General features: G+C 41.6%; 1 protein-coding gene across 1 annotated transcript in view; it reads left to right on the plus strand.

Annotated features, from left to right (window-relative positions):
• Positions 1-21,529, plus strand: part of ISM1 (isthmin 1) — a 41,465-nt gene extending 19,936 nt beyond the window's left edge. The window contains exons 3-7 of the mRNA XM_049801540.1: positions 3,134-3,370; positions 11,589-11,856; positions 14,933-15,076; positions 17,863-17,952; positions 19,641-21,529. Of these exons, the coding sequence (XP_049657497.1) occupies positions 3,134-3,370; positions 11,589-11,856; positions 14,933-15,076; positions 17,863-17,952; positions 19,641-20,158 (1,257 nt within the window). The 3' untranslated portion in view covers positions 20,159-21,529. The remainder of the gene's footprint in view (positions 1-3,133; positions 3,371-11,588; positions 11,857-14,932; positions 15,077-17,862; positions 17,953-19,640) is intronic.
• The last annotated feature ends 1,440 nt before the right edge of the window (positions 21,530-22,969 follow it).

Raw genomic sequence — 22,969 nt, forward strand, 5'->3', positions numbered from 1 at the left:
GAAGATCCTTTGCCTGAGTTAATGCAGTAGAACAGAGTGAACCCCTATTGTCTTCTTCACATGCAGCTCAAGCTCACTTTTTATTGATGGCAGCCTCTTTTATCTTTTTACCAGAAATATAAATGTCTAATAATACTGTGAATCAGCTTAGACACTACACCAAGAATTATCTACCTAAAAAATAGGTATTCTATTCATTCTAGTAACTGGAAACAAATGATCTTTTGCTCATGGTACTATAAGCAGATAACTGAAATGATCATGCACGTTAAGTGTTTCTGTTTGCTTATGTTGCAGCATGACACAGAAGCCCCAAGGAGGCGTAGCATGGGCTTGTCCTAGCGTGAAAGGGACTGCAAGAGATAACACTGCTTTTAGGCAGAGGACACACTATTTAACCTGTGTCATTCCTGCCAGGCATTAGTCAACCTTGCTCTTAAACTCCACATTCCCCCCCCCCCCCGCAAAGTCTGCTCCTAAGCTGGGCTGTCACTGCTATTAGAAATGTGTACCTAACGTTGAACCGGGCTCTTCTGATTGTGTCCATCCTGAGCAAGCAGAGTGGTCCACCCCCCTCCTTGCTGCAGCAGCCTTTGGTAGAGGGCGGTTATCATGTCCCCTCTCTGTTTTTCTTTTTAACGTTAAACCACCCCAACTCATTCAGTCTGTAATTAATGACAGTCCCTGCCCCAAGCAGCTTGGTAGTGGGCCCGATCAGCCTGATGTCATTACTTCACCATGACAATTTTCTAACTAACTCCATGTGATATTCCATCTGTCTGACACTATTAAAAACTTTTTATATAGCCCTTATTATTGTAGTTGCTGAGCTCCCTGCAAACATCACAGTGAGGAAGGGAAGTGCTGTTATCCCCACCAAGGCACAGACAGACCGTGACCTGCCAAGATCACACAGCGAGTCTTATCAGAGAATTAAATGTAGGTGTCTAAAGTCCTTGGCCAGCTCTAGCTGTACGGAATGTTAATGTGAAGAATCAGCATGCTCCTGAAGTGGCAAGCAGATAGGGAAAGCATGAAATTGTATGTGAAAATTCTATTATTTTTAATAAAATCTCACTTTATTTTTAATAAAGGTAATCTTATGGGCATGATACCCCACAAAAAAGTAGTTAAGTACTACTTTTTTTTTGGTTCCTGTCTGAAGTAATTTAATAACAGCACAATTACACCTTGTTAGACATAACTGAGAAGCCATTTAATCCTCATGCATCAAGAAGTTTGCAGTTAAATTCTGTTTGCTAAGTGTTAAGTTAAAGCACTAGCATATGGGTAAGGAACATAAAGTTAGCTAAGTGGCCCTCAATTTTGTTTTCCAGAGCTTGCTGCTGTGTGATTTGCTTTCTACTTTATATTGAATAAGGGGTGTGTCAATGGGTGGCCCACCAAAGGTATCTGAAAGTCCTGCCTGGTCTTCAACAAAAAGAGAAGCATTCTTGTTTTGACCTTCAAGTAATATGACTGTCAGGAGCACATACATTTTTAGCACTGTATACATACACTTAAGTCAGAATGAACTCTTTGCATCTGTGCTAAAGATAGATGTATAAAAGTACCCTTTTGGCACTTTCAAAGTGTAACAATGCTGATCATGAAAATACCAAGACAACATTAATTCTGCTAAATCTGATTTTGCTCTTTACAAAGGCAGTGCAGCAAGAAGGGGAGAGGAGGACCACCTCAGTTTTTGTTTGAGAAGATTTCACTTAGTCCCAGATTAACTCTTAAATCTTGGTTTATTTAACTCACTGAATACTTTCCTGTAATGTGCACAGATTATATTGTAAAATCTCTTCAGAGGTCGATTTAGAACCTTCTAAGCAAATAAACACAAAAGAAAAGAAAAGGCATTGGAACTGTTATCTATCTGAGAGCTTAACAATAGGTATGCTATCTTAATTTGAGCCAGGGGAGCTGGATGGAGATTGCGTTAAACCAGAAATGCTGGCAAAAATATGCTTCAGTAGAGCCAGAACCACATGTGGCCATTCCTCTTTAATTGTGCTTGTTTTAAAGGATAGGTCTTTAACATTTACCCTCTCCATGCTTGCTGTCTCTTTATGAACTGAAAATAAAAGCTCCCCAGGCAGTCATACTAAGACCTCAAGCCTAAATTTTTCAGCTGAGTCAAAAGCAAAACCTGTGCTGAATCTGCCCCACGTTGTTTTTTTGTTGTTTTTTTTTTTTGTAGCCATAAGAAGATTTGAATTCTCTGCCGTTTTCCCCCCCCGCCCCGAGTCCCCAGGCCAGTCCTAACCCAGGGAGGGAGTGTTTTGATACTAAATGTATGTCCTTGGTGAGGTCAAAGGCAGTGGCAGCAGTGCTACTGGTTCGAAAGCAGCCTGCTACAGCCTACTACAAAACCCGAAAGTACGCTCAACAATAACAAAAGCATTAACCGCTGACCCACAACTTGGTGAAATTCAATCCCACCATTAGGCAAACATGAAAATGAGATCCCAGAGGAAGGAAGGTTCAGATGTTCAAGACCAGAGAAACTGGGTGAGGAATACAGACAACGAGATGGAAGTTGTTGCAGACTGAGGAGAGGGGGAGGTTGCCAGTTCAGCAGTAGGATCTTCTAATACCGTAAATTTCAACATGCACTTAGCAGTCAGTGGTTTTGCTCCGGTTGGGAACAAAGCAAACTGAAACGATTTATAATAAAAATACCTTTCACCATTTTCAGGACACATTTAATGTGATGTAAGTTGATTTCCCAGGGGTGCTTCAGAGCTTCATGTTTCCAGATTTGCTTTTAAGTTTGATGCTTGTGTCGATGTGTAGGTGCCCACCTCAAGGCTGGAATGTTACAGGAACCTGAAAGAGCTAAGCACCCAAGTCTGACTCAGTTTTAGCTTGTGTCAGATGGTTACAGATGTGCACCACTGGAACCAAGTATATTTCAGTGAAAGTCAGAGGCCAGACTCATGAGCACCCTAGAAAATACCAGTCATAAATCCTGTCCATTTCAGTAATGAGCTGTGGGTCTGTGTGCTGTAAGGCTTTCTCTAAGCACTCTGCAGCCATCATTGGCAGGAAGCTGGAGACAGGGGCACTAGCAGGACTGCACGCTCTCTCAGTTGTTGTTATAGTGCGTTGCTTTTTTCCCCAGAACACACTCACTGCAGATGACCGTTCTCCTGAAGACAGCTTCACCCTGAACCCTGAGGACAGAAGAGAATACCCTGATCTCCAGGCTGCCCACCGGCCGTTCCCTAAGCAGCGATTCAGGCAGGAAAATGGGCATACGTCCTTGCAAAGAGATGGACCCAGATCTTTCCTCCTGGATCTCCCAAACTTCCCTGACCTGTCAAAAGCAGATATCAATGGGCAGAATCCCAATATTCAGGTACAAATTTATGTTAACGTGTGATTTTTTTTTTATGAGCTGCAAAAAATTATTTAGCTGAACCAAGACAACTTTGAGCCTGGCTTCCATGACATGCAGTCAGAACACCCTGTCTCTACCAATAGCACCAAGAAAGAATGAATATACTATACTAGACTGTACTGTACTGTAATGCAATGTAATATATATATAAATATATATAATATATAATATATTTTTTGTCTTAAGTGAATGCACAGTTTTCAATTTTTTTCTGAATTTTTCTTTGGATAGTATTGATTGCATAAGTGTGGTATCGATATAGACCTGTTTATGATACTGAAGCCATCTTTGCTATTGCCATTTTGGAAGATATTCTCTTCATTGATATTAAATGGGTATTTAAAATTCTGTTTTCAATTCTCTGTTGCAAAATTTGTTTGTGAACAGATTCTCTTTTGGTATGCTATTATAAAATGCAGCCATCCCCAAAGGTTATAAGAGAACAAGTCTTTTAACTTTCAGCCCAAAATGTGGTCCTCTGTATGGAACCGAGACTTAAAGCTAATTGCTGCAGCAGCTGCCTGGAGTAAAAAAAAAATTGTTTGCAAGAAACTTTGTTATATGTTATTCCTCAAACTGTTCTTGGATTTGGAATGGCCTCTTATAAGCCACTTGCATCTTGAAACTTCAAGGATTAGAAAGAGGAAAAAAATGAGTGATTTGTTTTTAATTCAGAGCCTTAAAGCAAAATTGGCATTAATAAGCAGCCTTTTTTAACCAAAACAATAAATTGAAATGTTGTTCTGCCTAAGATGTGCTTATAAAAACAATACACTAATAGAACTGGTTTTCTGGTCAAATTAATTCCTGGCTTCTTATTCCCCCAACCCACAAAATTAGCATCCTTTTGATATGTCTAAGAATTACATACGTAAAGATATAATAGATCTGTTGGTGAGAGACCAACATGATCAGGTGAGAACAAGCTGTCTCGAAGCTGACACGCCATTATGTCATAGATGGCTCGCAATGTTAAGAAGCCTAACAGATTTGGATCAAGTGCAGGTCCGATACTTGATGGGTCAAGGTAGAAAACACGTTCAACACGTGGTGACTGTACACATCCCTCATGCTAAGAGAAGCCTTCCAGAAAGCCTTAGGAAGGGAAGTTATAGGGGCCCCCAGACTGTGGCATGAGGTGAATAGTGTAACATCATTGTTTGAACAGTATGTAAACGGAGGACAGGAGGAAACAAAAACCGTCTCTGATTGGTAACAGCATTTAATGCTTAAACCCAGGGAACAGATAAATGAGATGGAAACATTTCCCTGGCTTGTCATTATAGTAACTGCTTCTACTATGACCTCTTTTTCCACCACCTGATCTTGGAAACATGTCAGCCAACTATGTCAGCAGTTTTGCTGTACTCTGGGAACTGGGAAGCCTAGTCTTGTAAACTGGAAAACATTCGGCAACATTAATCCCAGAGCTCTTGTGCACAAGGATGAGCTCTTTCAGAAACAGGCTCGCTAAGTTCTGCATTATATTTACTCTGCTTACTGAGGTGCATAAATAGGGATATACAAAGCTTCTTTAAGTTCCTGGTTGACAGTCCTGCAGCAGATCAGGCCTTACGGAGATAAAACTCCCAATAATTCACTACAGAGTCAATGAAAGTTTATTTCTTTGCCTAAAGGTTGTAAAAGGTGGCCTACTCTTTTGGAAAAAAACAGGATTATAGTGAATTCTTGCTTGTTAAACAGTACTGTACTGGCCTGAATGGAAATAATGACACTTGTTGACTTGCAAATTTCTCATCAGCTCTTTGGCAGATGACAGCAGAATCGATGCTCATTTTGCTTTTTGCACAATGGCTTCATGCTCCATGAGTTATAGTCCTGGGGGTGTTAATTTAAATGTCCTCCTAGGACAGTGAGGTTGGAAAGGAGAAAAAAGCCTGTGTGAGTTAATCTAGCACAATGGCCACATCTATCTGTCAAAGAGCCACAACTTCTTTTCCCTTTTACTAGTACAAACCTGCGTAGATCAAAAATAACATTTTTAAGGGAAATTATACCTTGAAATTTAAAACCCCTAATAAAAAGACATAAAACAGCCTGAAAAAGCAAGTTGAAAGGATACTCCACTGAGTTCTCTTTATGGCTATCCTTTCTCTGATTTCCTGTGAGACAGCAGTTGCTGTATCGTGCCCTGGTTGTGTGCTCTATCAGGGAGGAAGTGGTGGATATCAGAACACCATCACAGGAATTCAGAAAATTATCATGTCCCCAGGTACTACTGTATTTATCAGGTGATAATCAAACATAAGTATAGTGGACTGCCTTCTAGAAAAACCTCAGAAACAGCAGTCGGAGCTGCAGTAAGCAAGCCAAAAGTAATTTGACTCTTTGCATGAAGAGCAGGATGACACTTACTGGTCTTTCTGTGGCATTTTAGCGTTGTAAGATCTCCTATAATTTCAAGTGGCATTTTATGCCTTAGCATTGCTTCCATGCTGGCTGTTTGAGAGTAACTGCAGTAGCTGCTGTTGAGCAAAGGCTGGCTGTTTGGTTTGGGGTATTTTGTTTTCTTCTTTTTTGTCATTTTAACAATTCTGTCAATGCATGGAAGACTTCTGGATGAGAAGGTGATTACAAAAACTGATCACACATTTTCTTTGGATTTCCTTTCACAAGTGGAAAATCCCTTTTGTGTAGGTTTGCACTCGTTTGACAAACTAGCGGAGGGATGCCTATTGCAGACCTTGTAATTGGGCAGGGTTATTATTCAGAGTAAGACAGAATTGTTCTCACCCCTGAGAAACAGAATGAAGTGACATGGGAGGTGTATAGGAACCCACTTATTTGCCATTTCTGATGGGTTTTCTTGTCTGTTCCAACGAGCCGCCTACAAGCTCTCAGCTCTTCTCTGCAGCCGATCCTTTGTTGGGAGCCAGATGCTTCAGCTTGCAATTGAACTCATGCTCTTGTCCCTCCCCTTTTCTTTTTACTCCTGGTTTCCCAGGCTTGTGTACTGTAACAGGTAGTGTGCTGCTCTCCGTTGTCCCACTGCTTTGCTGCTTTCCTAGCAGTGCTCAGCATCATGACAAATGAGCATAAAAGGGAAAACTCCTTACTGTTTGTCGGGCAAGGGCATTTTGTTGATTTTAATGCTCTCCAGAGAACTTGCATCTTCATCAAGCTTCACAACCAGTATACCAGAGACACAGCTGGGTGAGTTCCAGTTGCGATGGATGTGTTAAACATTTTGGATGAGGTAACAGGTTCCAAGTAGAAACTGTGCAGAGTTAGGTGGGATTCCTGTCCTAAAAACATGTTGATGTGCCCTGGAAAACTGAAGTAAATCAGTGTGTGATTAAATCTGTTGTGATTATTATCCTTGCTTTGAGTCGTGGGATTGGTAATAATTGATGAAAGTGATTTTAAGCCAGAAGTTAATGCTGTCTGCTTGGTGATGTGTTGTCTTGATCATGCCACTCCAGTGCTGCTGTGTTAGCTTTATTTATTCTCTGTGATATCTATTCAGTTTCTACGTTCTCTTAAAAAAACATCTACATAGAACCACCCAATCTAGAAACATACACAACTACAGAGGAACAAGGCTGTATGATCTGCTTTTAAAAAAGAACTGCAGACTTCAAGCCAACTCTTCTCTGGGTTCCTCCATGGCCATTTCCCTCACCTCCATCTATATCACATCTCACTTTTAACACATTTTATTAGATGTGGCTTTTAGGTAGCATTTATATTTGTCATTTGAAGCTGCTTGTTTCACTGCATTGGAAAGCAACACCACCTCGGTATCATCACAAAAGACTCAGCTGTACCTGTAATACCAAGCTCTGACCAGTACATCTCATCTCTAACCTAGCACAGTAAGAATTGGAGGGCTCCAGTAGTGCTTATTTCTTGTAATGCCTGTAAGGCTTAATTGTTTAAGGTAGTAGCAAAGCAGTTTTCCCTAGCTGCAGCACTGGAAGCAGAGTGTAGCCTTGCCAGGAGCTAGCTAGTCCTCTTAGCAAGCCAGAGAGACTGGTCTAGGCAGAGCAGGGTGCCAGAGGGCCATGGTTAAACCGCTTTCAATACCAGAGCTGTTACTACCTCTGTACAGATTTCTTAATGTCATGGCATAACAAGAGCTTGCTGCAGAGTGCAAAATTCAGAGCTGGGTTTCTGACCAGGTTTTTAATTCTGGGGTTCAGTTGGGCAGTGAGTGCAAATAGGATTGACAACGTTAAATACAAATTTCAGGTTTCGAGTCACATCATTGTCTTCTTTGCTCCCAGCAAATTTTGAGGGTCCTTCACTTTTCATCAAGTTCAGAAAACTTATAAAAGTGAGCTGTCATGACATAACTGGAAGTAAATTGGTGTCACTACTGATATAATTTTAACTGAAGTTGTTATGTGGTGTAAACCTAAATTTACCATTTCAATATCTTCTAATGAACTCATTTCTGTTCTGCTACTATAGTTACCTCATTGCTGACTTGCACATATCCGCCTTTATGGAATGGCAAGCTCTGCATTGAAAATTTGCATCAGTTGCATGAAGGAAGCAGAGGATAGAAATGTCATAGAATCCACTACTCGCACAAAATTGCAAATGTACTTCTTTCTGAACCATAATCTTCCAGTTGCTTAGGGCAATGTTTACACCATTGAAGTGAATTCAGAAACATTGTCTCAGTAAACAGGATGAAGTACACAGAACTTTTTGTGCACTCCAACAGGCGGGGATAATATTTATCTTCTGTATATTTTTGGCCAGGAGAAAATTGGATGTCGGTGTCTCAAGACATCTGTGCTTGATACATTTGTTTCATTAGAAATTGACTGCAAATCTGTTGTTTTAACGTACCTATGCCAATTGTTTTTAGAGGAGCATCCTTATTTATAGCTCACACAACCATAAAAGAAGTGGCTTCATTTTAGGTTTGAATACTTCTGGAGATGATTGTGGATTTATACAAGAACCATGTTACCACAGACATTTTGGGAAGCTTGAGAAAAAAAAAAATAATCTTTACAGCTTTGATAATCACTGGAAGAAGAAATCAGAGAAAATGAAGTCTTTAAAACAGTCTCCAAGATAGAAATACTAAACCAGGTCTATTTTTTAATTTTTGAGAGAACATGTTTTTGTTGGAGTAGTTATATAGCATGCTAGCTTTTCCAGGGCTGCTTTAAATGCCCGTTTTTAATGACTCTAGTTCTAGATCTGATTTCTTTTTTCCTTTTTATAAACAACCCCCAGTAGAGAAACTGATCAAACAAGATACATGTTTGTGTATGATGTATATGTCTCAGGTTTATGTATATGTATTTGTATAGTCGTGGGCTAATGTTGTTAAGTCTATCTGTAAGTACTGGGAAGAATTCAGTGAATGCTGATTTTTCAAAATTTTAGACTGGGATAGGGGATCAATTGCTTGCCCAAAGCAACAGCCTCTTCTCACACCTCTGCCCTAACTTTTGGGTCATACCATGGGAGGATTACTAGGATTACTCACTGATTTCCTCGCTGCCACTGGAAGGTCCATTAGAGTTACAAGGTGCTGGGCAGAGCATAGATGAGTCCCCAAAACCAAACAGAACTAGAGTCAAATGAAGCTGTCTATTTTTTTAATTTCCAAGAGTGGCAGTTCAGACAATCCCAGAATTCTTTATAGAATTTCTTTCACTCTATGGCTTTAATGCCATATGTTAAACAAACAACTTGGTAATCAAAGCTTAAAACAACAGAGAGAAATATAGGTGTGTGTCAGACTGCCACATTGGATTTTGCTTTTGTTATGTTCTGTTTTTAAATAGGCTGTGCGTTGGGAAACTCATTTTAAAGGCCTTTGTAATAAGCCTCCTTGGTAGCAAAAACTGACTGAAGATGAGTATCTGATTGCGCAGACATGTCTTGAAACTAAGTTAGTGGCAGTGCTGCTGGAGGTCTGATGAAGTCTTACAACCCTGGAAGTTTGTGCATTACACCTGCCTTTCTTCCCCAGGGTAGCACATAGCTCAACAGAAGTTCCTCTGTCCCTACAAACCCTCTTTTGCTTAAACTGACTTGGCATCCTGAATAAGTTTTTTAAATCAAATCCCTATGGTTCTTCAAACTGTACCTGGCAGAAATAATGCGAGTTCATGCTGATTCACTATCATATAACTACAGATTACCAAAGCAAATGGAATGATTATGAAGTGCCCTTTTTTTATGAGAGGGTTTGGTTTGGGTTTTTGTTTTATTGTTGGGGGGGGGGGGGGGGTGTCACTTTGCTGAGTCATTGCTTACAGAATTAATGTGGTCTTAAAAGTACTTGCTACTAAAGTACTAGAATCATACTAATTTCCACGTGGCCAGTACTAAAGCCCTGCGACTGGCCAGCAGTGCATAGTGTTAGCCACTCAGTAACACTATTTCCTTTCCCTTATTGTGAAAACTCTGTTTTGCTTGGATAGATGCAACAATTTTAAATCCCTGAACTAACCCTGATGTTTTCAGACTTATGAAATCCATATTAATTCTTGGTCTGTAGAAACTGGGGTTTAATGAAGTAATCATTCCAGTTCCATATTTAGTCTGGGAGTAAAACATCTCTTGTGTAAAGATGCTGTTAGGCTGACAACTGCGCTTCCCCTCGCTCTTGCTCTTTCTCCCAGTGGAGCTTCTTAGTAGCCTCAAAATTGTTTCATTTCAATGGCTTGGTCTATGGTCAAATGCAAAGCATGAAATAGATGCAAAATCTCCTTTCTCCAAAAAAGGATGTGTGGGCATTGTCTTGTCCGTGCAGCTGTGTCTGCAGCTACGAAGCTACGGCAGCAGTTCTGTTTTGCTTCCTGTGTCACACTCCTCTGTGGGTCACAGGTAGCTGAAGAAACACAGACACTCTTTTCTTTCTTTTTCTTGTGTGTGTCTTGGGATTTTACAAATAACAGTTGTATAAAACTCAACCTTTTGTCCAAAATAATGCAAATCCATAGAGCCATGTAAATGACTTTTAGCATATTAGTACATTATTCTGTTTTTCCTGGTTTTACACAACCCAATTTTCATGGAGTCCTGTCTTGAAAGACTGCTTTTTAAATCTATAAAACATGAAGAATACCTCCATACCTATTAAACATTATAGGTATATCTGATAGTCACTTCTGTATCATGGTTGTTTAGCCAGTCCAGCATAATCACAGAACCACATTAGCATGAAGCATCAGAGCATTTATGACTTATCTGTGGCCACGCTAAGCTTGCTTGACTCATAGAGCCAAGGTTTCTGATTGCTAGTTCCTAGTTCTACCTAAATAGCCACCTATACGTGCGCACAGTATTTATCCCAGAGTTTCATAATTACATATTGTTCAGCACAGAAAAGGATTAAGCGAGGGTTGTTCCTATGCAGAATTATATTTACATTCATGATGTCTGTGAGGGAGTTGGGCAGCAAACTTTGAACCTTGGCTCTGGGCTTCTGTAGAGACCGTAAATGGGTTATATATCATTACATTCTCCAGCACAGAAAGACGACCTACTTCAGAGGGCTTAAGAGCAAATGACTCGGTGGTGGTTGAAAGAGCTGCTGGCTCTCGTCACCGCCGAGTGTGGTTTCACACAGCGTTGACAGCCCACGCTGTTGTGCGATAGCAACACTGGTGCTGTGGGGAGGCCGTGGGAGGGGACGGGCTGAGGTGCCGCTAGAGGTCAAGGCAGATGCAAGGTTGGCAGAGACCCCGGGCTCTGTGTCTTCCACCTTCATGCTCCTGGGCTTCCTCAGCCCTGTCTTGGATCAGCCCAAGTCCTTGGAATGGGGTTTGTGCACTGGTGTGCTTCATGCTTGCCTCAAATTCAGCCTCAGCATAATTAGAGTAACAGATTTGGTTTTTCTTTTTCCTGGTCATACATGTTTGGGTTTAAATATCTTTTCCCCATAAGGCAGAAGATTCCGCTGCAAAGGTTTTAGGCACAGCATGGGTTATTGTTTTGTGTGGGATTTTTCCTAGCCTTTGTTCCAAGGTCTGATTCAGCAGAGGTAGCAGAAGGAATCACTCAGCTGCTGCATATCTCAGCTCAGTAATCCGCATATGGTTTACAACATGCAAACCCTACAGTATTACACAGCCCCTTTGCAAGGCAACACCAGCCATTTGTCTTCGCTGTATAGAAAGTTTCCCAATGACTAGGGGGAGATACTGACAGACAGGCTGGTCTATTTTGAATCCCATAGGTTACCATTGAAGTGGTGGATGGCCCCGACACCGAGACAGACAGGGATCTGCAGAAAGAGAGCAGCAAGCCTAGTTGGCCAGTCCCATCACCTGACTGGAGAAACTGGTGGCAGAGGTCCTCCACCTTGACTCGCATGAGCAGCGGTGACCAGGACTACAAGTATGACAGCACTACTGAGGACAGCAACTTCCTAAACCCTCTCGGTGGGTGGGATAGTCATGCACCCAGTCACCGGACATTTGAGTCCAAGGAGCAGCCAGAGTATGGTAAGTTTGCATTCCAGGCCTCTTATGGGCATCTTGGGATTGTAAAAACGAGTTTGGGGGAAATGAGAATGGTGAAGCATCGCTGAAAGTAGGCCAACCTAAACAGAATTTTTCAACATGTGGCTTTTGTTCATCAGCTTTTAAATACAAATCTGTGCAGATGCACAAGCTGTACTGTGGTAGCTGCATTCCACTAGTAAGTCTATAATCTTGAAAATCATACCAGTTATCCCATAAGAGGACCTTTTTTTAGTCCTAAGTGTACTTTTTTTAAAAGCAAAGGAAATAAGGTTTCATATTTATTTTTAGAGTAAGGATAAATACAAATTTAGAATCGTGCAGTGGTTTGGGAACCAAAATATAAGTATTGGATAAATAAGCAAGATCTAAAACGTGGTAGTATTTGGTGGATACACAAATAAGATGAATTATGTTGGTGCATGTGTGGGGAGTGGCATATGCAGCAGGAACATTGTGTATTTGCATGTGTAATTCTCTTCCAGATGTGTCATGGTGAAAACAATTGTTTTCAGCTTGTTGTATGAAACAGTTGCAGAAACTAGAAACAGAGAGGAGCTACAGTTTTCCACTGCCCCAACGGGCTGTGACTATCCACACAGGAATGACTCAAGGGAGGTGAACTAATATGTGCTCACAGGTAGCTCAGAGCCTCTTGGATTTAAGATGTATGTAAATACAGAAGATTTTTAGTTAGAGCAGGGTTTCAAAGCCACGGTACTCTTACCCTGGCACGTCTGTTGCGCTCCCTAGGTCCTGCAGAGGGGCTGTCATGCACTGATTCAGTCTTAATTTTTCCCGTTTTGGTTAACTTTAAGTCCTAGGGCCTAAACAATTGAGAGAGCCTTCTTGTGGAATGGTGTATTTAAACACATATATATGTACTAAATTTTGTGGCCAGAAGATTAAAGTCTATCCCTTCTTTTTGCACCTGCATTTATTTGTGGGCATACTTTATTGCCAAGAATTCATATATTAGGTAGTTATTCATTTAGGTAAAATAAAATTGCTTTTACAAATAATTGTGGTAGGAAAAAAAAAGAAGAATTACAAATATAAAAATGGGAAGAACAGGTTGAGCTGCAGCTGAAAATCTAATGTGGTATGTTTAATAGTACATACTGTATGTTTCATAGTGCAGTATAAACACTAGGTAGGTAGGCCTAAAATTATCCTAGAGCTCTCTGCCATACACCAGAGCACCCTACTAATCGGAAAAGACTCCTGGTCTTCTGACTAACCTAAAATGTCGTGTGCCATAGGCCTCAGCCAGGAGGATGTAGTAGCAGATCCTGCCCATGTGGGGCTTTCATGCTAGTTCCACCCATTGACCTGTTAACACATTTCATGGCTCTATCATCTCCCTCATCCTGCCCCTGCCAAAAGGCACGGCACAGCTCTGCCTGCCCTTCCTGGGCCTCCCAGGCTGGGCTGTTTGACAAGCATTGCACATGCTCACCCTCCCTCTTCCTCACCAGCCACATGGAGAAAAAAAATCAGAGTTGGAAAAGAGCTAGGAAGGAGAGCAGGGCCAGGGAGAGAGGGCAGATCACATTTTCCTAAGACGCTTTGTGCTTCTTCAGACTGCTGTAGTGCCCACCTGTTGGCAAATCCCAGAATCGCAGGTCTTTGCACACAGAGGGTAGCCGTGTTCCCACCCACATCACACCATGGACACCTGATTCAAGTGCGGTGGCTTCCCAATCAGCAGTAGTGTAAGAAAAGGAGGAAAAGGACATAAGGTCCCTGCCACGAGGAACTCGCATCTAGGCAGCTTGCTACAAGTGAGATATATAACCTTCCCATGCTCCTGGCAATAAATGTTTAATAGCACCCCACAGAGTTGTTGTCAGTCGTTACATATGGTACAAATCAAGTTACATGTTCTACTAACCAGCTCAGGAAGCCCACAGACAGCATGGCAGCAGGAGGGGGAGCAGGAATCGCGTGTAGCACAGAGGCCAGTGCAGACAGGGATCTGTCTGTGTGTCTTGCTTGTACATACACATTCAGCCTATAGCTGTAGATCAGGGCTGGCTCAGAGTCACTAAACCCGATTTAGCTTTGCTACCAGTGCTGGTTTAACCCAAATGAGCAAAGGCTGCAAGTTATGATCACAGGGTCAGTTAAATCTCTCCTGCAGGTTGCAGAGAAATCCATTAAGCCAGACACTCCCTAGCAAGAGACAACACTCAGCTGGGGAGGCCAAGTGGGAAGGCAGGGAAACTGGGATTGGTTCATGGGCTCCATTTGGTGGCCTTCACAAGGTGGGATGTGCAACAGCAAACAAAGGAGACTGGCTTTAAGGGATTTAGATACTTAGAGCAGCACCAAGCCACGGTGGTGCAGACTCGGTATCGTTTGCCCTTGGGTGTCTACCAGAAGAGAATAAAGTCGTGTTTTGTTTTCAGAAGGTTCCTGCTAGTAAACAGTCAGATTTGACGTTATTTAATAATTCACATGAAACACTACAAATTGCATGTTGTTCTGGGTGCAAGATGCACCTGCTGTTCCTTATATTCATGGCAGTATTCCTGTAATATCTGTTTCCTGTTCAAGGACTGAAAAACAAGATTGCAATTTTCACGCATGACCCTCAGCCTCCCATAGTCCAACACTCATTGTGTCCTAAAAATTAATTGAGTATTGTTGGGCTATTGCTGTGTGTTTTGAAAAGAAGGAAAAGAAAACTTAATTTATCCTGTGCCTGATTAGTCTGTGGTCAGAAAACGTATTCCTATATACAGGGAAATTATGTGAATAGATGTGTACTGTTAGTTCATGACCCAGCTTTGCAGCTGAGGATTCTCAGCTGCCAAAAGGTCAAAAGAGAAAGGAAATATTTTTTCAAATCATGTTGTGTGCATTTCCCTGAGGAGCATCAAGTGTGAAAACCATTTAAGCAGCAGGCTTATGCCTGGCATTTAGCCCAAGCTACAGGTAGAGACATCTGGATTCCATTCTTGTTTTGCCTTCTTAATAAAAAACACTACACAGTAGTTTTGGGTGGTAGGAGTTTTGTTTCTTCATTTCCTTCCTCATCTTTGTTCCTACACAGATTACATTGATGGTGAGGGAGACTGGAGTCCGTGGTCCCTTTGTAGCGTCACCTGCGGGAGTGGCAATCAGAAGCGGACGAGGTCCTGCGGGTATGCCTGCACTGCCACCGAGTCACGGACCTGCGACAGGCCCAACTGCCCAGGTGTGATCATGTTCATAGGAACTGCTGTCCAAGAGGAGTGGGGAGAGGCGGTCAAGGGTGGGGAGGAGAGCCCTCCTGGACACAAAGCCCAGGGCCCGTTTATTCCCTGGCTAGGTAGGAGTTTCGGTGGGAGGAGACACACTGGCTTTCAAGGCCATTTATGAAATGGCAGGCTCTTTGCAAGTAATAATATGCTGCTAGATGCAGCCTACTATCCCCTGGGACTTAAAAGACAAATACAAGCTTTTTTTAGGTTACGGCAGTCATTTTTGTGCACAGTACGTTTTGTATTCCAAAGGGTGTAATCTACTCTCTTGAAACAAATTTGTATTAATTTTAGAATTTCAAAACATCTGAGCTGACTGCTACCTCAGCGAGCTCATGTTTTGCTGTGCAGTGAATGGGCATGCCTGTGTTGTGAACAAACAGCTCCCTCCCCAGTTAGTCCCCATATAGACTGTTAAGTTTTGTGCCTGATGTATACAGAGTCTATGTGTATTAATATGAAAAAATTACTTTAAATACCTGCTTTGTCTTTCACTTCAGAGATTTTGGGTTCATTGGGCATTAAGCTACAAAATTTCCTGTCCTAGAAAGTCAATGTTAAGGTGGAAATGTCATCTCTGTTTCATTACATGTTGCTTGATGACTGGAGAATTGTAAAACGGCAAGTTTGCTCCTGCAACAGCTGTGCACAATGGGGTGAAGGAATGTAGAGTTTTGGCTTGAATGTGTTCAGAGAATGTGGCTAAGGAGCCTCACCTGAGCTCCTACCCATCTACAGGCATTGACATTTAAATGCCAGTAACGGAGGTGTCCTTAGCATTAGGTGTCCTTAGCATTACGCAGTTTTTGCTTTGGTGAAAGCAGAGCTGAGCACTCAGATCTACATCATTAAAATTTAAAGCTGCTACGGAAAACTTTCCCATGATGTTCTTTAAATGCTGTTGTGTGTTTGCATTTAGGCTAGTTTGTAATGCAGTGATGCAGTAGTTGCAACAATGCATGGGATATGTGCAATTTCATTACTTCCCAAGATTGGAGAGAAGTAAAAACGTGTGCTGTGGCGGTATGCATTTCACTAAGTTTACTTAATGACTCAGAAAGGCAGAAATTCTTAAACTGGACGTCAGGGGTTTTTAATGGGAAGTGAAATGTCAGTAGTGCTGGAGAGAAGACTTAGGGAGCCTCAGTGAGAGAGCTGGAGAGGAGTTTCTCACTCGCAGATAGATGCATGCATCCATTGCAAGGTAATGGCTGCTAGGCAGTTCAGGAGAAAAAATGTTTCTGGATGCTCTCATACATCCTAAAACCTCAATAATAAGGGGTTAATTCCAAAAGAAAGCATGTAGCCCCCAGTTATATTCTCCAGTATTTATTACCAGCTAGCATCGAACAGTGGCAAACTTGAAATACATTATGTCATGTAACAGAACCCGAATGATCAGCAAGCAAAATATATTCACTCTTTGAGGCTGTGCTGACATTTTTAAAATTACAAGGGCAAAGCTCAGCTTCTGCTGTTTATAATTCCAGCAGTGAATTACTGCCTTGTAATGGGTTCTTGGGTATCTATTATTCTGCATCTACTGCTGGAATTAAGGCAAAACCCCATGATAATTTTATTGAAAAGCGGCCTGAGGCTGTTTTGAAGCTTTGCAAGCCACTATTATGCCCCAGTTCAGGAGATCAGGAAAGAGTTCATTGGCAAGATAGATGGTGAACAGACTTCATTATTAGCCATATAGTTATCACATATTAAAGAGCTTTCTGTTCCCTTTGGAGGTCTTTCAGTGGAGAGGAAAAAAAACCCAAACCTGTTCAAATGCAGGGAAGAGACATTTGTTTTAAGGCTACATGGCACAGAAACATTAGGGAAACAGTAGGCTGGTAGGTAGGCCAAACTAAAGCAGTGATGAAAGGATGTTTACTTTGAGATCAATTAACACATTGAGATCAAAAGATCAATTAACACATTTTCTGGCAATCTGAGTTTACTGATAGCAGACACTTAACTGGAGGTTGTTGGAAGATCCCGATATTTGAAGATCCTGACATTTTATTTGATTGCTGGGGGTGAGGGGGGGGGGGGCGGGGCAGGGATTGATTGGAGAGGTTATTTATCTCTCACCTACTCACACCTTTCAACTCCCTAGCACTGGGAGAGACCAACAAGCACCCGTCGTCTTGTAATGGCATCATTCTTCCTCGTACTTCCTGAAAAATGGTTGCCCACATACGGATACGAACTTACCTGTCTTCAGGCATGTCACTCTGTTTAGAAAGTGGCACAAAGGCTGTCTCCTTCAGATGTCACGTTTTACCCAGGGCTGTTAAGCTTCCATTAGGACACTTGTTTTTACCTTGTTGGTCACTTGTGACATACGCTCTGGAGAAGACGCTGGTCACATAAAGCTGACCAGGTGGCTCTTGAGGAAGTGTGTGCAAAGCTCCTACCTGGATTATAAGGAGATGCTGGCAAGCTTTGCGTCGGGAAGAGGAAGAACAAAATTGGTTCCCTCACTGCTGTCCCTGCACTGCGTTTGTAACTGACCAGTTTGTTGCTTAAATGTAATTTAAGCTCTAAAACTTGAAAACTTTTGACCTTTGGGCTAAGCTAATGCTTTATCTTCCTAACATTACTTTTAAATGAACACTCCCTCCCGCAGCAACTTCAGATTACTTCCCTGCCAAACAAAAGCACCTTGCAGAACTGGGGAAGGAGGGGATTGCATTGTGTTTCAATAGGAAAATGCCACCAGCACTAACACATTTGTCTTTCTTAGGGATCGAAGATACCTTCCGGACAGCTGCCACAGAAGTGAGCTTACTTGCAGGAAGTGAAGACTTTAACGCTACCAAACTGTTTGAAGTTGGTAAGCAGCCTAGTCAATCTTTCAGTGATAGATAAGAGACTTAGATTTTTCCTGTTTTGACTCTCACTGCGGGACCAAGATTTTGAGTTTCCCATAAAAAATGTCAGTAATAATGGCCATTTCTTGTCTTGCTTAAGTTTACAATCTGAACCTTAGCTTGCTTCTGTCATAGAATCTTTCTCCTCTTAAGTCTTGGTAAATTTCCGTGCTTCTTTCATTATAAAATGGTGATTCTCTGTCCTAGTTCAGAAAAGAGCTGTAAGGCTCCACACTAATGCAGGGGGGAAAAATCAAACACTGTTTAGCACTTTGCTGAAATAGCCTCAAATGGAAGATACTATAAAAGCATTTTAGGTACAGCTCTCACATTAAAAAATAAATGACAATGACTTTTATGAGCATGCATAGCTTTTATAACTGTGTGTGCTGCAGTGGGACTAGCCAAAGCAATTTTATAGGGTACGACTTGATACTGATCTATCTAAAACTCAGCCCAACCTCTGTAATGTTCTAATTTCATCCCTCCAGTGAAACCATAGGGTCGCTGCTCTTAGACACTGGATGCTGGACTAACTGGATAAATAATGTAATCCAGCACCTCCCTCCTATGGTAGTAGAGCATAATACTTAATGGCAGCTGGGACAGGACTCTTTAAGGAGATAGAAAAAGAGGACACAGATCACTAAGTAAATATTTTGCAAGAATGTTTGCTGTAAGCATTTTAGGACCCAGCCTTTGCCTTACTCCAGAGTCCTGTCCACTAAGTGTGGAGCAAGATGTGCAGGGTTTTTTTGAAAGCCCGTAGCATGATACAGACACATTAAATTATGTTTTAGGTAGGAGATGTTTAACTGGATTCTCCCAAGACTCTTGCAAAATAATAAAGTGCCAGTATTAAATATGCTACTAGTCTATAAATGTCTTTAATCCCAGCTACGAGTCATGGCTCTGGTGCCATTAAATCCTCCTAGTGTACAGACGCTCTGATATTATGTCACATATGCCCTTTTAGAATCTGAATCACTTTTGGCTGCATTTGCCAGCTAAGATGTCAGTCTCCATGTTTGAACTACAGCTGCTTGAAATACCCCTCTGGGAAGATGGAGATCAAATAGAAAAAAATATTTGTTAGTTAAAAGAAAGGCTGAATTAGTGCTTATAAATGAACTTCAGAAAAAGTAATGCAGGCCTTGCTTGCCATCTTGGTATTTCTAGCGTCATGAGAAACTTAATCCTTCAACATCTGAATCTGCTCTACTTACAAGGTGAGTGTGTGGACTAGCGGTTTAAAGAGGAGACTGGCATCAAATCACCATGATTTCCCTATTTCAGTTCTGTCACTTGTGCACCAATGACAGCATCTCTTGTGCTGCATGGTGATATAGGCAGCTTAATTAGAATTTGCCAGGTAGAAGAAATGTCAAAGATTCTTGCTGGCATGGTGCTGTGCTGTAATTCAGACAAGCACTGCATAAGGCCCTAGAGCCAGTCACACATGTGATTTCTTTATCTGACAAGACACCACATCAACACATTGCGGGCAGGGAGGCAAGCTTTGACTGCCCCTTCTTTCTTAAGCAAAGCACTGGTGCTGAACAGTTATGCTTTACTCATTTTTTATCACTGATTGTATGAAATGGCATGCTTCATAATGTATCTTAAGTTTCCATTTCCTGCCCTCAAACAGATACTGACAGCTGTGAAAGATGGATGAGCTGCAAAAGCGAGTTCTTGAAGAAATATATGCACAAAGTGGTCAACGATCTTCCTAGCTGCCCATGCTCCTACCCCAGAGAAGTTGCATACAGCACTGCTGAAATCTATGATCGAATTAAGAGGAAGAACTTTCGCTGGAAAGATGCAAGTGGTCCAAAGGAAAAACTGGAGATCTATAAGCCAACTGCACGATACTGCATCCGCTCCATGCTCTCTTTGGAAAGCACAACGCTTGCAGCACAGCACTGCTGCTATAATGATAATATGCAGCTGATTACCAGAGGGAAAGGAGCAGGTACACCAAACCTGATCAGCATTGAATTCTCAGCAGAACTCCATTACAAAGTGGACATTCTGCCTTGGATTATATGCAAAGGTGACTGGAGCCGATACAATGAAGCACGGCCTCCAAACAATGGGCAGAAGTGTACAGAAAACCCTTCAGACGAAGACTACTACAAGCAGTTTCAAGAAGCAAGGGAATACTGAGATTTTCCTCCTCTTCAGACACAAAACAGCATTCGTTTCCTGGATTGCAAAGAACTGATAAAGGCTGCTGCATTGTCTCCTTCACAGGGGTTGATCAGTTTCTTTATAATGAATGTATATAGTTGTAATATAATACTTAAGTATTTTTCATAGTGTGTGTAATTTATAAACACATATCTCTCTATCTCACACACACCCATTTTTACATACAGACATACATAAAACTTGTCCTGGTAGGATTTTATACTGCAATAATCTTCATTTAATAATGTGCATTTCATTTCATTCCCCAACTGTAACATAAGTGTGAGATGGGGGGGACGGAAGGGGCAGCTGCCATCACCTTCAGGCCCCAAGGCCCTGGCTGAGGTGGGCACATATTTAAAAGTTGTTACAAACAATAGGATTGAAGAATGTAGTCTTCCATATGGGAATGGTTTACAACATTAACGCACCTACAGCATCAGTTTTCTCTATAATTGATTTCATGACTAGTCATATCTAAGAAAGGAAGATTATTTTTTTTGGAAGGGTAATACTCAAAAGTGAATATAGGCAGTTACTAGCAATTTTTTTTCTTGGAATTCATCCTGTTACCTTCAGCTCAGGTCTTTATAGTCCACCTGGGGTAGGCTTGCAGGGAGATGTAGCTGTGGTTTTCCTGTAGAGCAGAAGTCCCAATGCAGTGGTTCTGCAAGAGTTACAAAACAGCCCACTCCAGAGACGTCTCGGTTAGGGAGCTACAGCTGTCAGGGCTTACCCCTTACGCCATGGAGCAGATCTTCAGGGCAGCTACCTGTAAACTTAGCATGTCATAAGTCTTTGGAGGAGTGAGGCCAGAGAAGGAGGTCATGTCAAAGGAAAGAAAAAATAAATCACAGTTACTTCCCATTTTAATATGAAGAGTGTTTAGATCTGCTTGTTTCTTTCTTTAAGAAAAGAAGTTTATTTTTTTAAAGAACAGGAGAAGTGGAATACGCATTTCTAAGTTCCCTGAGATAAAGCATGCAACCAGCCCTTTCCCCCCATTTATCATATGCTGAGTGCGCAGTGTCCTGCAGAAGAAGCAATTCTTCAAGGAAGCTGTCTGGGAGGAACTATCGGTGAGTTAAAATATCTTAATTTTTTTAAAAAGCTAGCGTTATTTTTGTAAAGTATTTATTGAATTGTAACAATAACTCACATGGGGAGTATGTGTCTAACACGAAAGGCTTCCGTAGATAGAACGTGATTGCCAACAATAAGACTGTTGTTAGGCAAAGGTTTTACTTCCAAATTTTTATAAAGTGCGAGTTTACATACATAATCCTGTAATTAAGCAGCTGATAGCTGCATTCTTCTGAAAGATGGGTAAATAAATAATTAAAGTTCCATCCTGTAAAAGGCTGTCTTGCTACAAGTCAATGTCTTCTTTCGGAAAACCAAGGCTAAATGTTACTAGAGAAATGTCTATTTTGGGGTTATGTGGTCTGATACACATATGTGCTCTGCACGTGGAACCTCACACAGTGGTAAAGCCGATCTTGTATTGCAGTCAGTCTTAGCTGAAAGATTCAAGACACCCATGAAAGACAATTCCTTCTGCTATATGCATACATATATACATACGTACTGTAAATCTTTTCTCTAGCTCTGTTGGCCTTTCAGGTGCTGCTTGATTGCGACTTCCCAGACAGACGTGTGCACCATCCCCCCAGTATTAACATATGCATAGTAAGTCCACTGAGTCTGGGAAGAGTCAGGCTTGTGTTGCCCAGGTGGTGCAAATCAGGGGATTAAAAAGCAGCCTAGGCCTTGCACACCCACTCTGACCAAACATGCAGTGCATACACTGCAGAGGCTCTGCCCGGATCTGCCGGAGCTAGTCTGACAGACTGCAGAGCCTCAGCCCTGGACTTATGCTCCAAGTTTCCAGACACACAGCAGTCCAGGCAAAGCTACTACACATATGCAACAGCGACTGATCTGCTGAGGTAACTTCAGCAGCTGGAAATCCTGGCCAAGTCATCGGAACTTCCCAGATGCAGGTTTGAGTCAGAGGTGGGGGGAGACGAGGATATATTCTAGCACTAGCTGGTAGTAACAAAACATGGTTAGTTGAGCAAGAGGGTAAACATGGGGATCGCCCCTTAATTTTTATAGAAACCAGGTTTTGTAAATTCTTGCAAGGTCATAAGAAGGAGCCACTAGCTAGCGGAGCCAGTTAAATTGACAGCAGATGGATGAAAGGCATAAGCAGCTCCAGCATCAGTCACTTCATAGGGAAGACAGGTATTTTCTGCAACATGGGGGAGAAAGCACTGCGTTTTACTTCACTTAGCAGTGTGTGGGGGAATAACAGTCTTGGATTTCTCTGGCAGGGCAATGAGAGGGTGGTCACAATTCTTGAAATATAAAACACATCCCTGCAGTTTATGGATCAGTAAATTATGGTGCTATTGAGAAATGCTACTTCACCATTAATACTGAACATAACAAATAAAGTGTCAGGGAAGAGGAAAAATTATTCAAATAAATTAAATGATGCACAAAGTTTCAAGTGTTACCACTCATAATTTGCCAAGGCTAGAAACTCTGAGGGAGCTTAATAACTACTGATAAGGACCTACCAGGTTTTTTGCAGGCTGAATCCTGGAGCACAGTTCAAGAGAGTATTCACACTTCTGCAGTCTTAAGCAACGGTCTTTATTAAAAAAAAGAAGTCAGTCCTATTTTATAATTATGATCCATTCAGGGCTGGGCTGCTTTTTTGCTTTTCTGTTTTCTTTATCTCCTTTCTGACAACTAAAATTGTACCTGGAATGGCTTCGT

This window comes from Accipiter gentilis, chromosome 5, assembly GCF_929443795.1.
Source record: "Accipiter gentilis chromosome 5, bAccGen1.1, whole genome shotgun sequence".
Taxonomy (NCBI): Eukaryota; Metazoa; Chordata; class Aves; order Accipitriformes; family Accipitridae; genus Astur; species Astur gentilis.